This window comes from Mangifera indica, unplaced genomic scaffold (genome assembly GCF_011075055.1).
Source record: "Mangifera indica cultivar Alphonso unplaced genomic scaffold, CATAS_Mindica_2.1 Un_0021, whole genome shotgun sequence".
Lineage (NCBI taxonomy): Eukaryota > Viridiplantae > Streptophyta > Magnoliopsida > Sapindales > Anacardiaceae > Mangifera > Mangifera indica.
Window position 1 is genome coordinate 65,876 of NW_025401113.1, and position 16,717 is coordinate 82,592.

The following is a 16,717-nucleotide window of genomic DNA, read 5'->3' on the forward strand; positions in this document are numbered from 1 at the left end:
GCTGTTAAATCGTATGAAAAGAATGCTGCCCTGCTAAATGTCTGTTCTGTGAACAGTGTTTCATAATTCTGGGCAAGAAAGAAAGAAGGAAAGAAAGAAAGAAAGAAAGAAAGAAAGAAAAGGAAGAAGAAAGGAAAGAAAGGAAGGGAAAGGAAAGGAAAGGAAAGAAAAGAAGAAAAGAAAAAGAAAGAAAAACAAGAAAAAGAATTTGGGGCTCAAGATTTAGGGGTCGTCTCAAGAGTAATGTCTGGTGCGTTATGAATAAATTTAAATGGAAGCAAAATTAGTAAGATATAAGACCCGCATGCATGCTATAAACTATGAAGGGGCACTTTACACTACACCGCCCGTAGTAGGGTACGTCCGCAGTAGGACACGTCCGTAGTAGGACATAAACCCCTAGTAGGGTCCGCTCGCAGTAGAGCTCAATTCAGATTCAGAAATAGTGTAGTGAAAAAAAAAGAGCTTGAGCTTAGAAAAGTGCCAAATCCCTATAGTTAGCTTCCAGAAAGTATTAAATAGACACCAGATGGGACAAAGTATGACCCAAATAGTAAAGAGTGAACTAAATTATCCCCTCAATCTCTTATAGAGGTTAGGATGTGAGGTTGAGTCCCAAAAGTGAGTTAGAACAAGAAAAAGGGATAGTTTACTTAATTTTTCCCCTTACTGAGTGTTCTTATCACTCACTCCCTTTTCTTTCCTGATTGCAGGTACAGGTGATCGAGGTAGCTGCGAGGCAGGGTCAGGTCAGCGTAGGTAGATCCGGCTGGAGCAGGTTATCTCTGGTTTATATTACATGCATACAGTGGCATGTTTTTATCGACTTTTGACTTTTTGAGATTATGGTACAGTTGCATATGATTACTCCTTGTTTTCAGATGCTTTCAAATGAGTTTTCATATGAGTATATACATCTTTTGTTCGCTTCCAGATTTTCAGTTTTCTTGGAATACTTTCTAAACACTTTTAATGATGCATTTATTTTAAAGTATTTTTAAAAAAAAGAAAAAAAAATAGATGTTACGAATATTAATTCGTAACATTTCTCCTTCGATGGGTAGTACTTCTAGGGAGGGATGTTACACATTCAACTTATAATTCAATAAAAAAAATTGAAATAACTTTGCTACACACTTATGGGCATTACACCTATTGTGTATGACTCGTATATTCTTTGTCATGTTGAAAGTGAGCAAAATTGTGATCAAACTCTGATTAGTCAGCCCTTTATTTATAGGCCAATATAAGTTTTTAGCAAGATATTATGACCACACAAACGATAAAGATTCAATGGAAGACAAATTTTTTAACAGTATGGTCACCATGTAATCAAATTCTTTCATTATTCAATATTTTATCAAGATTGAAACATAAAAGTAATGTCTACCTTATAATAATCCTTGATATTGATGTTTGGTTAGTCAAACAATAACTGAACTAATAATGGATTAAACAACAACACATTCTCACTATGGTTATAGATTTCTAAGGCGTTGTCATAACTGAACCCTAATACATTTTCTATCATAAGCAATATCTATTGTTCTAGTAGCCTTAACATAAAGACTACGTTAGGTTAATATCAAACTAGGTTAATCAGTGCACATGACGCTCTAGTAATCTCAAGTCTAAAGATCACATGTATCATTTTTTATTAGAAAATCTGTCCCATAGACAATGGGTTACTTTCTATATAGAATCCTCTGATGGATCAGTCCAATGAACTTATAGTCAATAAACTATCTTGACTTATGAGATTTGTCATTGCTTATTACTATGGTCATTCAACATTATAATAAACTTACCAAATCATGTGTACTTGGTTAATATAATACTAAGGGTACGAATGTTTATAGAATGGTCATCTAACGTGCTCATAAGGTCCTCACAATCAAGACATATTTGATCCTTTTATTATCTTCAAATATATGCAAACAAATAAAGAGTGTCATTTTGTTGATACATAAGCATGACATGATGAGAATGTTTATAGCCAAAATAATTGAATCTAGAGCATCAACTCTAACAAGATTGTCAAAGATGTAATCAAGAACTTTTAGGGTGTGATAAAACTAGGAGTTAGCCTTCTCATTTATAGCAAAATTGAGAAAAAAAATGAGAATTGATCATAATTGTCAAAGTTAGCCCTAAGAAATGTGTTGACCATCTCATGATTTGAATAGAACATGTCCAATTCAAGGTAATGCAAAACGACTTAACTAGTGCATGATGTGAAGTGTACGAAAAATTAATTGCATGTGTTGTTTATCCATGTAAAAAAACGAATAAAATTTAAAGTTTTACTCGCACTCTAGAAACTTGGGGGCAATTAATATATCGTAAAACGTTTCCTTGATCCAAATTCACAAAGTGATAATTAGAGAAGTGACTAGCTATAAGAACATCAACTAGCAACTTGACATGCGAGTAGACATCCCTTATCCAAATAAAGTGCCCTGCTAGCTTGAATTTCTTCCTTATCTTGTGTCAACATACAAGCCATAACTTCCTACCATATTAAGACGCAATCATTATTTTTTCTTTATGTAAAAGAATATGAATTTAATTTTTTTAATTTAAATTTGAATTGTAATTGATAAGACAATAACATTTCCTCTTTGTCCTATAAATATATAGGATTACCAAAAGTAAAAAGGGATAAAATAATATGATTAGACATACTAGATTATATAAAGATGGACGAGAAGACTTTGACAGAGATCTAAACATCCTCCTTAGGTATCTCTCCAACATCAAATCTTTCTTAGGATAATTTATTTTATAAATATTGTTCACATTTTACCATAACACTTTTTTGAAATTGCCAATAACATAATCGTAAGCATAGGTTTCGATGAGTAGGTTAAACCACATTAAAAATCTTCTTTTTGTCCAATTCTCACACACACTTTCAATCATCTTTATACCAATGGATAACAAGGTCATATAACTAATTTTAAGAGAAATTATATTAAATGCCCATTTTACCCTTTCATTAAGCAAAAATGCCCATTTTTTCTATTTTTAAGCAAAAATGCCCATTTTTTCTATTCCTAAGCAAAAATGCCATAATTTTTTTTTAAAATACCAAAATTACGCTTCACTACATCTATATAAACCCCTCACTCACTCTTATTACACACACTTCTCATATCACTCAAACACTCACTCTCACTCTTATTTTTACTCAATATCAATTACTATGAGTTCGTTCGAAAGAAAAAAATTCGTATTTCTAAATTCGAATCGAAAAAGTCAGTTTGTGAAAAAAAAATATTTATATGAATATTAACTCAAAACTTAATTTTATTTATTAAATCTAGTTTGTATGTCATATAAAAGGGGTATTTGAATATTAGATAATAATTTAGGAGTTAAATGAAATGTTATAAAAATATGGAGGACATTTTGATATTACAAATTATATAAAAGATTTAAATAACATGTTAAGAATAGATAGGTATATTTTGATACAAGACAACATACAAGAGAGTTAAATGAAGTGTTAGATAATTATGATGGGTCAAATGAAATGTTATAAAAATAGGAGGGATATTTTGATATTAAACATTGTAAGAGCATTATAAATGAAATGTTAAGAGTAGATAGATGTATTTTGATATGAGACAACATACAAAGGTATTAAACGAAATGTTAGGTAATTATAGGGGGTAAAAAAATATTAAAAAAATATAGGGGGTATTTTGATAGTATATTATAAATGAAGAATTTAAATAATAGGTTAAGAATAGATGGATGTATTTTGATACAAGACAACATGCAGGGGTGTTAAATGAAAAGTTAGATAATTATAGGGGTTAAATAAAATGTTAGAAAAAATATGAGGGTATTTTGATATTACATAATATATGAAGGATTTAAAGAACATATTAAGAATAGATAGATGTATTTTGATACAAAACAATATACAAGAGTATTAAATGAAAGGTTAGATAAGTATGAGGGGTTAAAAAAATGTTACAAAAATATAGGGGGTATTTTGATAATAAATATTGTAAGAACATTTTAAATGAAATGTTAAGAATAGATAGATGCATTTTGATACAAGATAACATGCAATGGTATAAAAATAAAATGTTAGATAATTATAAGGGGTTAAATGAAATATTAAAAAAATATGGGGGTATTTTGATATTAAACATTGTAAGAACGTTTTAAATGAAATGTTAAGAAAATATGAATGCATTTTAAGACAAGATAACATACAAGGGTGTTAAATAAAATGTTAGATGATTATAGGGGGTTAAAAATAAATTAGAAAAATATAAAGGGTATTTTGATATTAATTATTGTAAAAACGTTTTAAATAAAATGTTAAAAATAGATAAATATATTTTGATACAAGATAACATATAAAGATGTTAAATAAAATGTTAAATAATTATAGGGGGTTAATAAAATATTAAAAAAATATAGAGGATATTTTCATATTAATCATTGTACGACTGTTTTAAATAGATATTACAAATTTTTTGTTATAAATGATTATTTTTTTCCAAAAATTTGTCATTGTAGGATTGATAATTAAAATAAATGGTTATGCATCGGTTCGTTATCAAGAAGAATAGATTCAAAGTGATAACAACACAATAAAATATATTGAAGGATCTAAACTATTGATTAAAATGTGTCTAAAAAGACACAAAAATGAAAAAACCAAATATCAAATTCAAAAACTATATCTCGAAAAACCCTAAAACAGAAAAAATGAATATAAAATTAAAAAACTACATGTCAAAAAAACCCTAAATATGAAAAATATCAATTTACCCCCTAAAAAATTTCTATTATAACAGGTCCAATATTTATCCCTTGCCCCCTCAGCAATTTTATAATCTCTTATAGCCCTTACAGTGTAAAAAAAGTCAATTTCCCCCAACCTAAGATTTTCACAGCATCAACCCACTGTTTCATGTAAAATTTCCATAAGGCCCCCAGTGGACTACCCTCTATCCCTCGATCCCTAAAAGTTTGAAAAAACTAACGTTTCCCTCAATTCACGATCGATCTCTCCTGACTGTGGAAGAATTCATTCGGTCCGTGGGTTCCACTATTCCCATGGACCAAGTGTTGATGGCTTTTAACCCATTTTTTGGCCAAAAAATTGTCGTTTCTGCCTCCAATTTCAAAACAAATCAATATAAAGCCTATCACACAAAACCTTCAAGAAATTCAATGAAAACAACCAAGAATCAAAACATTTATGTATTGTTCAAAATTAGAACCCTAAAGTTTCAAACCTCAAAATCTCCCTCAAATCTCAATAATATGAACAATTTGATTCAAATAAGAGTAAGGAAGATGTACTAACCTTCTTTGTCATTTTCGATCATCAGAAGACACGAAAATCGACTGAAATCTCTTCATCCGTGGAATGCCCATGAGATGACCGTGGGAAAGGCAAAATTCTTTGTACAGTGAAACCGTAGAAAAATAGCGTGGGTTAAATGAAAAATTCTTGGTGTGTATATAGGGGTACTTTGGTCATTTCACAAAAAGGGCATTTTTGCTTAACCCTAATTGTTTTGGACAATTTCGCATGGACCCCCTTAATTTAAGACATTTAATATAATTTTCCTAATTTTAATCTTCACTATTATAACCTATTTTACACAAAGTTCACAGTGTAGACAAAAATTGCTTCAATGAGGGATTATAAAACCTAACCGTTAATGAATTTCAAATATATGTTATGATGATTTTAACAAAAGAAAATTCCTATTCATCAAGGATTTTCATAGTGGAGTTGGGTATTTTTCTCCAATAATAATCTTTGTGAAAACACCATTTTCTATTAACAATTTTCATTAGGGTTTTACAATAACTTGTAATACATTCCTTAAAAAACGGTCTAGTTGGGGGTAAAAAAAAGCATACTTTTGTAATTTATCTTTTATTACTTATATTATTTTATTTGATTTATAAATAATAAAATATTTTGATAATTTTTTATTACCAATGATATTATAATAGATAATATAAATTACAATTTTATTATTATTATAACCTCCTCCTTAGGTTTTTAAAAATTACTAAGATAATATTCATTTTATTATAATTATATTTGTATTTATTAAATTTTTAATAACAAAACTAACCTTATTTTCAATTAATATAATAAACAATATAAAAAATATTTTAGAATAATTGTACTCAAGAATATTTAAGTAAAATAATATAATAGTAATAATTATTACTTCTAACCAAATATAATAATTATTTATTCCTATAAGTTTTATTAAATTTGATAAAATATAGTAATAATTTATATCTAATAATATTTTAAATAATATATTAATATTGATAATAAAATACTACTTAAATTATACATAAAGTAGGTTTGGAGAGAGTAGTAATTTGGACAATGAAAATCTTGTATGCACATCCGCTAATCTCGCCACCAAAACTCTCTGCCTTTTTCTCTAGCACCAATAAAGAGAAGGCAAATTTTCAGCGACCCTTCAAGTTTAAGGAGATGCACCAACAATCTTTTTTGGTCCTTTTATGACAACTACATCCTAAAATAGAACAATCCTGCTCATATTGATTAGACATAAATTTAAGATATAGTGATTAGACTCATAATCACTATATTAGATAAGTCAAGATTTCACAAATATGGTAAAAACTCAAATCCAAACTTTCTTTTTAAAAATTCTAATATTCTATCAGTTTTATTATCCATAAATTCTAGTATAATTTAATATTATTTTACAATAAAATGCGTGTCACACATTGTACATTATCAAATGTACAACTTTACTTATGTATTCACTTATTGAATTAAGAATTACTAAAACTCCTTATTAAAATAGGTTTCATTTGTAATGTGATGTGAAGATTTGTTGATCCCTGGTAACAAGTTAACGCCGTTAGATTCAATATCCACCTATATATTATGTTTAACGTCTTTGTCAAATGATCTTTTTATCACTCTTAATGTCACATATTTTTATAATAGAGTTATTATCAATAAAACCATGTGTAAACATTTTAAGCATATAAAATATGTATACAGATGATGTATTATTATATGATTAAATATTATTTTATCTTTAATTTAAAATCGTTAATGACATATTATCAAAATACTTAATTAAATATTTAAAACTGGATACATATAGTTTTATCGTAAAATTCATTACTTTTAAGTGATTCATTTTAGGAAAAATAGCTAATATCAATTGTTTTATGTATCTCCAATTTGAAAATAATAATTTTATATGTGAATTGATTTTAATAGGATGTTAATGATACTTTCAAATATATATGGGGAGGTAAAGAATTTCTATAAATAGAGGGGAAGAAGGGTATTTCTCCACAGAAAAAGCAAAAATGTAATTACTGTCATTAATGGACAATGAGTCAAAATGGCCCTACCTGCCTTGACGTATAGCCCCAATTCCACCTCTTCTTTTCCTTTATAGAATACCGGGATCATCTCGGTATTCATTACCAAATTAGTTAAAAAAATAAAATAAAATAAAAATTTTTAGGGCCTAAATTAATAGTTCAAATAAAAAAAAAATTTATGTATAAAAAAATACGGGTTTAATTTTGTATTGACAATATTTCAATATTATACAACTAATTTATTTAATATAATTAAGTTTGAATCCCTACAAATGATATTTTAAAATTATATATTTAATTTATCTGTTATAATGATTAAAAAAATAAAATATCTTTTACGAATAGGAATGGCTGGATATAGACCTGGCCACGGTTCATGAACCGCCGGTTTCGGTTCGGAACCGCCGGTTCACGGTTCGAAAATATAAGGACCCTGAACCGAAACCGTAACAGGACGGTTCGTCCACGGTTCGGAACCGCCGGTTCCGATTCATGGCCCCGGTTCGGAACCGACGGTTTCGGTTCGGAACCGACGGTTTTGATTCGGAACCGACGGTTTCGATTCGAAACCGATATTGAACCATCAATTCTAATACATGATCTTGATTTAATTTTTAAATTATTAATTACAATAATTGAAATTTAAAAGAAAGGCTTGGACTTAATTTTTCAATTAAGCTTCCTACGTATATTCTTGGGGTTTAGAAGAATCAAAGCCTACGTAGTTCTCTTACCTTTGCATATCTAATAGCTGGCAGTACCCCCTTACCTTATCATTCACCTCCACTATCTTGAGTATTATTTCCCGTCGTCATCGAACTATCTGTAGTTAAATCAAGCGATTCTTCATTGAAGTCTACTTTTATTTCTTGTTGTCGTAATTCGGCTCTTGTCCAATCGTCCACGCATACTTGAGCTTCAATAGATTCGGGAGCCAAACTTGATCGTCTCTCATCCAATATATTACCCCCTTGACTAAAAGCTTGTTCTACTGCGACAGTTGATACCGGTGCTGCTAGAACTTGTTTAGCAATAGCTGTCAATATTGGAAAAGTTGATGCGTGTCGACTCCACCATTCTAAAACTGGAAAGTCTTTACCTATATTGCTGTCACCAAACTCAAAAATAGTAGTTAAATAAATATCAAGCTCCGAGGTGGAGCCTAATGTTCCTCTTGGTCTTTTGCCCCTTTGCATCATAATACGATCACCATAACTCATATTTTGGGTTGATGATGGGGCAATAGGTGGTAGAGAGGAAGAAGAACCACCATAAATTAATGCATATTCAGCATAAATTTCTTTAATTAAATTCATAATATTAGTTATAGTTAATGGAATATTAACTTCATCTAATTGCAAACATTCATAATATAATGTCAAATAATCTGTGACACCATCTAATTTAAATCTAGGATCAAAAAAACATGCAACAAGAAAAAGTTCTGGAATTATTTTATAGTAATTTAACCATTTTGTTTTCATTAAAGAAACAGCTTCTTGTAAAAGAATATCTTGTTCGGCTTCTTGTAAAGCTCCAATAATATTAACAGCTTCATTTAAAAATAAATGAGAAGTGGGATAATAAACCCCACTTAAAGTATATGTTGCATTATTAAAATTTTTTAATACATTTAAAATTTTTGAACAAATATCCCAATGTTGGGGATATAATATAATTTGTGGCACATTTTGTGAAATAAATGAGCATAATAAATCCTTATAATCAAATGACTCGTTGAGTAATTCATATGTTGAATTCCAACGAGTCGGCACATCTTTAGGAAATCTTTTTGGTCTTTTATTATGTTGTTTACAAAATTTACCCCATTCTTTCATAATTTGGGGATGTGTCCATAAATATGAAATTGCTATTTTTATTGGACTAATAAAATTATTAAGACATTCTAAACCATCTTGTACACATAAATTTAACACATGACATGCACATCTAATATGAAAAAATCTACCACCTAAATTAGGTCTGCAAATTTCAATTAATTTATTTATTGAGGCAGTATTTGAACGTGCATTATCAAATGAAATTGAAAAAATTTTATAAAGTAATTTATATTCTTCTAATATTCCTTTAATTATTCTATAAATATTATCAGCCGTATGTCGTTCATCAAACATCCTAAATGATAAAATTCTTTTTTGTAATAGAAAATCATCATCTATCCAATGACAAGTTATACCCATATAAGAGTGAACTTGCCAATGGTCACTCCAAATATCACTACATAGAGATACACGTCCATTAAAATTTGTAAAAAATTGAATTAACTCTTTTTTTTGTTTTTTATATAAACTAAATAATGTTCTTTTTAATGTATTTCTTGGAATAGTTTTATATGCAGGATTTAATGCAGTTTTACAATAATTATTAAAACCTAAATTTTCACCAAAACTAAATGCTAAATGATCTATTGCTACCATTTTTGCAAATTCTTCTTTACTTTTATTATCACTATACATAAATAAAGATTTGTGTGTAGAAGAACCATACCCGGTTATTTGTGTTTGACCTCGGCTTTGTCCCATTTTTTCCGGATGTTTTGACTCCAAGTGCCTTTTGAATGTTCCGTATCCACCTCCTTGTTTGAATTTGTAAATTCGCCTACAATAATTGCAAGCAACATCAAAATTACCATCTTCCTTTTGCATTTTCTTGAAATGAATTTTGAAAATATCGGATGTAGGAATTTTTTGAGATTGTTGTTCCATCTCCATTTGTTGTTGATGTTGTTGTTGTTGCTCCACCTCTTCATATTGGTTTTCACTTTCTTGTGAATGAAAATCATCTATAAATTGATTTTCATTCACATTTGATATATGTGAATATTGACCAAATCTTCGTGAACCGGAAGAATTTCCACTACTTGCCATTTTTTGATAATAAATAAAATTAATTATATAAATAAATTATATGATTAATTATAAAAGATAATAAAATAATAATAAATAAAATTAATTATAGAAATAAATTCTATAATTAATTATGAATTGTATAAAAAAAATTGAAATTGAAATTAATAAAAAAATAAGAAAGAATTTAATTAAATTTAAGAAAATTTAATTGAATTGAAAGATTGAGAGAATATTAAGAGTTTAAAGAATGAGAATGAGAGTTTGAAGGATTGAGTGAGAGAGTAGAGAGATTGAGATTTGAGAGAATAGAATTTAAAGGGGTATATATAGAAAAAAAAATTTTTGAAAAAAATTAGAAATAGGGGGGTAAATTGAAATTTCAAAAAATTGCAGGGGACCAACGGTCCCCTGCAACTTCACTGATACTGAAAATTGCAGGGGACCGTTGGTCCCCTGCAATTTCACTGAAAATTGCAGGGGACCAACGGTCCCCTGCAAATTTTCTTCAAAAGGCAACGGTTCCCTGCGCAGGGAACCGTTGCCTTTTTAAATAAAATTCAAAAAAAAATTAAAAAAATTTCAAAAAATTTTCAAATTTTTTTCGGTTCAGCACAGTAAACCGCCGGTTCATAAACCGGTGTGAACCGGCGGTTCCACGGTTTCAATTTATGTGAACCGGAACCGAACCGTAGAGCCACGGTTTCGGTTCCGGTTCACTGCCGGTTCCGGGTCTGCCGGTTCCGGTTCCGGGTTTAGCCGGGCCGGTTTCGGTCCGGTTCACGGGCCAAACCGGCCCGTGGCCAGGACTGGCTGGATACTCAACTTTTTATTCCAATTTGTATCCAAAACTGACGTACCTCTAAAAATTGCATGCCACATGCCTATATATAGATATATAAATAGATTTTAGGTATTAATTATATGATCAGAAACTATATTTTTTTCTTAAGGGGTTATTCGGTTAAAGAAAATAAAATATTATTTTCACAATTAATATTTAATTATTAAGATTATTTTATTTGATTTATAAATAATAAAATATTATGATAATATTTAATTAGTAGTAGAGATATGACAAATAATGTAAGAGATAATCTTATTATCAGTTATATCTTAAATATTAAAAGATTGAATTTGATATAATTATATATTTATTTATTAATTTTTTAGGACATAAATACTATCATTTTTTATTAATATAATAAATAACATAAATAATATTTTAGATGAATTATATTCAAAAATATTTAAATAAAATAATATAGTAATACTATTTTATTACATCCATTTAAACACAATAATTATATATTCTCACAAATATTTATCAAATATAATAATAATTTATATCTAGTAATTTTTTAAATAATCTATTTCTCTGATAATATTTTATTTTTAATAATAAAATATTACTTAATTCAAAAGCTCATGAGTAGGGCTAGATTCGAACCGAATTTATTTGAATTCGAGTTCGAACTTGACTTGAATTACCTCGAAATGAGCCAAGCTCGAGTTTGAGCATGAAAGTTTAATATTTTTGAACTCGAACTTTAGAATGTTTCGCTTGTCAAACTTATGAACTAAAAATTTTGATACAAAATGATATCGTTTTGATCAATATGTATTAAAATGACGTCATTTTAATAACAAATTATTTAAAAGCTCGATTCGAGCTCGACATTGACTCTTTTGAAATGAACCGAGCTTGAGCTTATATGACGCGAACTAGATAGGTCCGAGCTCGAGCTCAGTTATATACAAATCATATCAAACTTAAGTTTAATTCGATTCGAATCTAATCTTACCCATGAGTGTCATGCATTTCCACCTCCTATTTTCCTGCTCACTCGGATTGGATATACTGGGTTGGTGGTTCACATTATATGTTCGTCATGTATCAAAAAATTCGTTGCTCCTCCTGTCATTACATTTTTCACAACATGGACCCAATAATACTATACTCTGAATTACAAGGGATATATATAACTTTTTATTTTTTTAATAAAAAGGAGTTAAATTCCGGAATTCCCGTAAATCAGTCCAAGAACGAAACAGCTTTAAAGACAATCCGCCAAACTTCTTCTTCTTCATTCCAAAACTTCCACTTCCACTTCCACTCACATTCACTCATGGCTGAACCAAATGCAAATCCAAAGCGTCACTTTCGTTTCACCATCTTCATGTTTGCTACTTTTCTATGCTTCTTTCGTGGCAAGTCATCTCAGTTTGGCCTGTACAACAGTGGGCTGCAGCTTAACGAAGACGATAATGAAGCGAACATGGCTCATACCAGGCCTCAAAATTCCAGGAGTTGTGACTATACGGCTGGTAAATGGGTTTATGATCCTTCTTATCCTCTTTATGACACCACTTGCCCTTATCTTAGTCGTGGAGTCAACTGCCAGAAAAATGGACGTCCGGATTCTGAATATCAGAAGTGGAAGTGGAAGCCGCATTCTTGTTCAATTCCAAGGTATTTTTGCTTCAAAAGTTTGTATCTTTTTTGTGGTAGTGATCACCTATTGAATTTCTGTTCAAAACCCTCTTTTTTAGAAGCAAAATGTTGAGAATTGCTTCTGCATTTTGTTTTGATTCTCATCATGGCAAGTAATCTGGTGATTAATGTAGAATTTAGAAGTGAAACTTAGAAGCCACATTCTTCTTCAATTCCCAAGTGCTTTTGCTTTAAAGTTTGTATTCTCATTGTTGGAGATCAGCTGTTCAAAACTCTTCTTCAGAAGCAATATGTTGATAAATTACTTGTGTGTTTTGTCTTGATTCTGATCCTGGTAGGAAACATGATGATGAATGTAGAACTCAGAAGCCACATTCTTGTTCAATCACAATGTGTTTTTACTTCAAATGTATGTATTTTCTCAGCGTTAGAGATCAGCAAGAGGGTTTGTGTTCAGACCCTTTTCTTAGAAGCAGAATGTTGAAAATGAACGTGAAATTTAGGAGCAATCAGCTGGAATAAAAGTTAAATTTTCTTGTTGGAGTTTTAACTGTGTAGTGTAGATGCATGTCTGAGTGGTTTTGATGGGTAAATTTTGTGGTTACAGGTTTGATGCACTGAAATTTCTGGCAAAGGTGAGAAGGAAAAGGGTAATGCTTGTGGGGGACTCTATAATGAGGAACCAGTGGGAATCTCTAGTCTGCTTAGTGCAGGGAGTTGTTCCAACCGGGCGAAAGAAGGTGACATATAATGGGATTTCCATGGCCTTTCATGCTTTGGTAGGTCATTAAAATTCTCTATAAAACAAGTATTTGTGCCCTGATTATTACTATGTTAAAAATTATGCAAAGAATGTAGCTTTTCACAGTAGTGCATCAGCATCATGTAAGGGGTCATGAGTATAACTGCTTTTCTTTGTAATTTTATTGGTTAATTATAGAGCAAGTAGAATTTAATTATGGTAAGTTTTGAGTGGTGAAGCCTCAAGTTAAATTGTTCTCTTTCAAGGAGGAATTTTTGATAGCATGCTGCATGTTTTCAGGATTTTGATACCTCGATTGAGTTTTGTTGGGCGCCACTTCTAGTGGAATTGAAGAAAGGACCTGAAAACAAGAGAATCCTTCATTTGGATTTGATTGAAGAGAATGCAAGATACTGGAGAGGGGTCGACATTCTTGTGTTTGATTCGGCTCACTGGTGGACTCACCCTGTCAAGAAGTCGTAAGATACATTTTTCACTTCTATTATTTACTTTCATCTCCATTTATGATCTTCCTGTATGTGTTTATTCGTGTGACGAGGAACCAGGGGAAAGAAGAGAAAAAGATTTGAGCTTTTTTCACTATTTTGAGTTGCATACATGGACAAGATTTGTAATTTCAATTGCATTACTTAAAGCAGTAGTTTTAACTTTGCAGAGAGAATTAAACTAGTAAATGAATTTCAGGTGGGACTTCTACATGGAGGGACATTCTTTGTTTAGAAATATAAATAACATGGTTGCTTATCAAAAGGGACTCACTACATGGGCAAAATGGGTTGATCTGAATCTAGATCCTCGGCAAACCAGAGTTATTTTTCGAAGCATCTCACCCCAGCATAACAGGTACATGAAATTAACTGAAAATATAGACTGTTATTTCCTTTCAAGTACGGCTTTTTAGTGGCTCTTCTTTTTTCTTTCGACAGGGAAAATGGTTGGAAATGTTACAATCAGAAGACACCTTTGCCTTATATCAGTCATCAATATGTTCCCGAGACACTACTAGTACTTAAAGAGGTGCTGAGAAGAATGAGATTTCCTGTGTATTTGCAAGATATTACGACAATTTCAGCTTTCCGTAGAGATGGGCACCCGTCTGTGTACCGTAGGGTGATGAATCAAGAAAGGCAGCAGCACCCCACAGACTTCTCGTCCGACTGCAGCCACTGGTGCCTTCCTGGAGTGCCGGATATCTGGAATGAGATGCTAAGTGCAATGCTGAAAAATACCCTCTTGGTAGAATAACGGTTCTACAAAACTTTAGACTTTGTTTGGGTTGGCCTTGAGTCTGTAAATAAGTTATGGTACTTCAGTTTTTGAGTGTTTTAAGAAGATTTTATCAGATGCTGAGTGAATGATATGTGTAGGCAGGATACCTTTACTTGCCACAAATTTCTGACTGCACCTCTCACAATTTTCTTTGTTGCCTTATGAAAAACTACATGTTGAAAAGTTGAAATTACTTAAATAAAGCAGTGATTGAAGAGAATACCTTAGGGTCTTCGATTCCAAGGCAACAAATCTTCAACAAGATGTGAGAAAAGCAGGATCAAAGTAACATGGTATCATCAAATTTTCATAATTCTTCTAACTTTTACATTTTGCTGGTGCTTCTAATATATTATTAATTGAAGAAAAGCTTCTCTATGGCTGACCATAACTTTTACTTTAATAAAAAGAGGAAATTTGACAACCATCATAGCTATAATCTTTCACTTTTTCTACACTTCTTTCAAGAACAAGACTTGATTTTTCAACATAGGTTTATAATGATTCTGCATCATTATCATCTCGTCTTGAGAAAAATCCCTGGTCACTCCTGCTGCTCAAGAAAAAGTACCGGGCATCCAAGCTCTTTAGAGTCAAATCGATTATAAAAAGAAGGAAAAACTCTGTTGCAAATATATAACAAATAACTTCGATTTGCCTTTCTTACCTAATATAATATACAGTTTTTGAATTTTCAAAATAATGTTATTTTATTTGTTTAACGAGAATAACTTGTTAACGTGACTCACTCGTGAGCTTATCAAACCAAACACCCTGATGGATTGAGTTTGCATTTTAATTCGAGTTAATTCGATTAGAATTCATCTCTAGCGATTGGTGAACAGAAGTCAAAAACTAGATCAAGGTCTGCAGTTAAAGTGATCATCATCAAGCAACTGTTCAAATGAGAAAGAATTAGAATTGAAAAGTTTTAGGACATTATATTCTGAGCTTTTGTAGTTCATGATGGAGAATTCAGGAGTTTTGGACAGTTTGGTTTAATAATATACACCTGTGAAAAAATGCAAAGAGCAAGTGGAGGTTGCCAATTTCATATTTATATTCCTTGTGCTTTTGTTTCAAGACTCTTTAACTTGTGATTTATTAATAACACACTTAAGCAAAATCGTAATGTGTGATTTAATGCTAGTATAATTAATGACGCATTCTTAAGTATTTTTGGTGAGACTAGTGTGATCATTGGATATATATAAAAGCACAGTCAATTTTATTTTTCAAAAGAATTTCAAAGATTTTTTTATTAGGATTGGATTTAAACCGAGTTTATTTAAACTCGAAAACAAACTCGATTTGAACAAACCTAAAACAAGCTTGGTTCAAACAAATTCGAGTTTGAAAATTACATATTTAAAAACTCGAGCTTTAAAAGTGTTCGATTGACCAAACTCACAAGTCTGAAAAACTTCGATACCAATAGACCAAAACAATATTATTTTGACTAATATACATTATAACGATATTGTTTTAATTATTTTTTACTCGTATATAGTATCGAGCTGAGTTCAAACAACTTTGCAACAAAATCAATCTTGACTTTACTCAAGTTCGACACTATCCAAATTCAACTCAAACCCAACCCTAAGATAGTTTTAAAAGAAAATTTTGCTTGGGAATAAAGGGAAGGGGAAATGGGGACCACTAGAAATGAAACGAAAGGAAAGTGAGCCTTTGGGATTTGCCAATGGAAAATTAGTTAAGTTAATGGAATTGAATATTGACTCTGAACAACACTCACAAAGCATGCCATTGCCACCTAAATCTTCATCCGGACTACTCAAAATTCCAACTGCTACACAACACAAAAAGTAGAATATGCATATGCGTTTTGTTTATGGAGGTAATATTCCTTTCTTTCCTCGAGTACTTCATTGAAGCATTTTAATTTTCAAGTCAATAAGCAGAACGAACTAGAATGAAGTGTTTAGTTACCATCATCAAGTGTGAATATGCAATGAACACACTATA

At 30.7% G+C, this 16,717-nt stretch overlaps 1 protein-coding gene across 1 annotated transcript; it reads left to right on the forward strand.

Annotated features, from left to right (window-relative positions):
* Nucleotides 1–12,267: 12,267 nt before the first annotated feature.
* Nucleotides 12,268–14,951, forward strand: LOC123206000 (protein trichome birefringence-like 36). Its single transcript, XM_044623092.1, has 5 exons — nucleotides 12,268–12,717; nucleotides 13,307–13,478; nucleotides 13,742–13,920; nucleotides 14,147–14,305; nucleotides 14,389–14,951. The coding sequence occupies exons 1-5, from the start codon at nucleotides 12,374–12,376 to the stop codon at nucleotides 14,705–14,707; spliced, it is 1,173 nt and encodes a 390-aa protein (XP_044479027.1). The 5' UTR covers nucleotides 12,268–12,373; the 3' UTR covers nucleotides 14,708–14,951.
* Nucleotides 14,952–16,717: the final 1,766 nt, after the last annotated feature.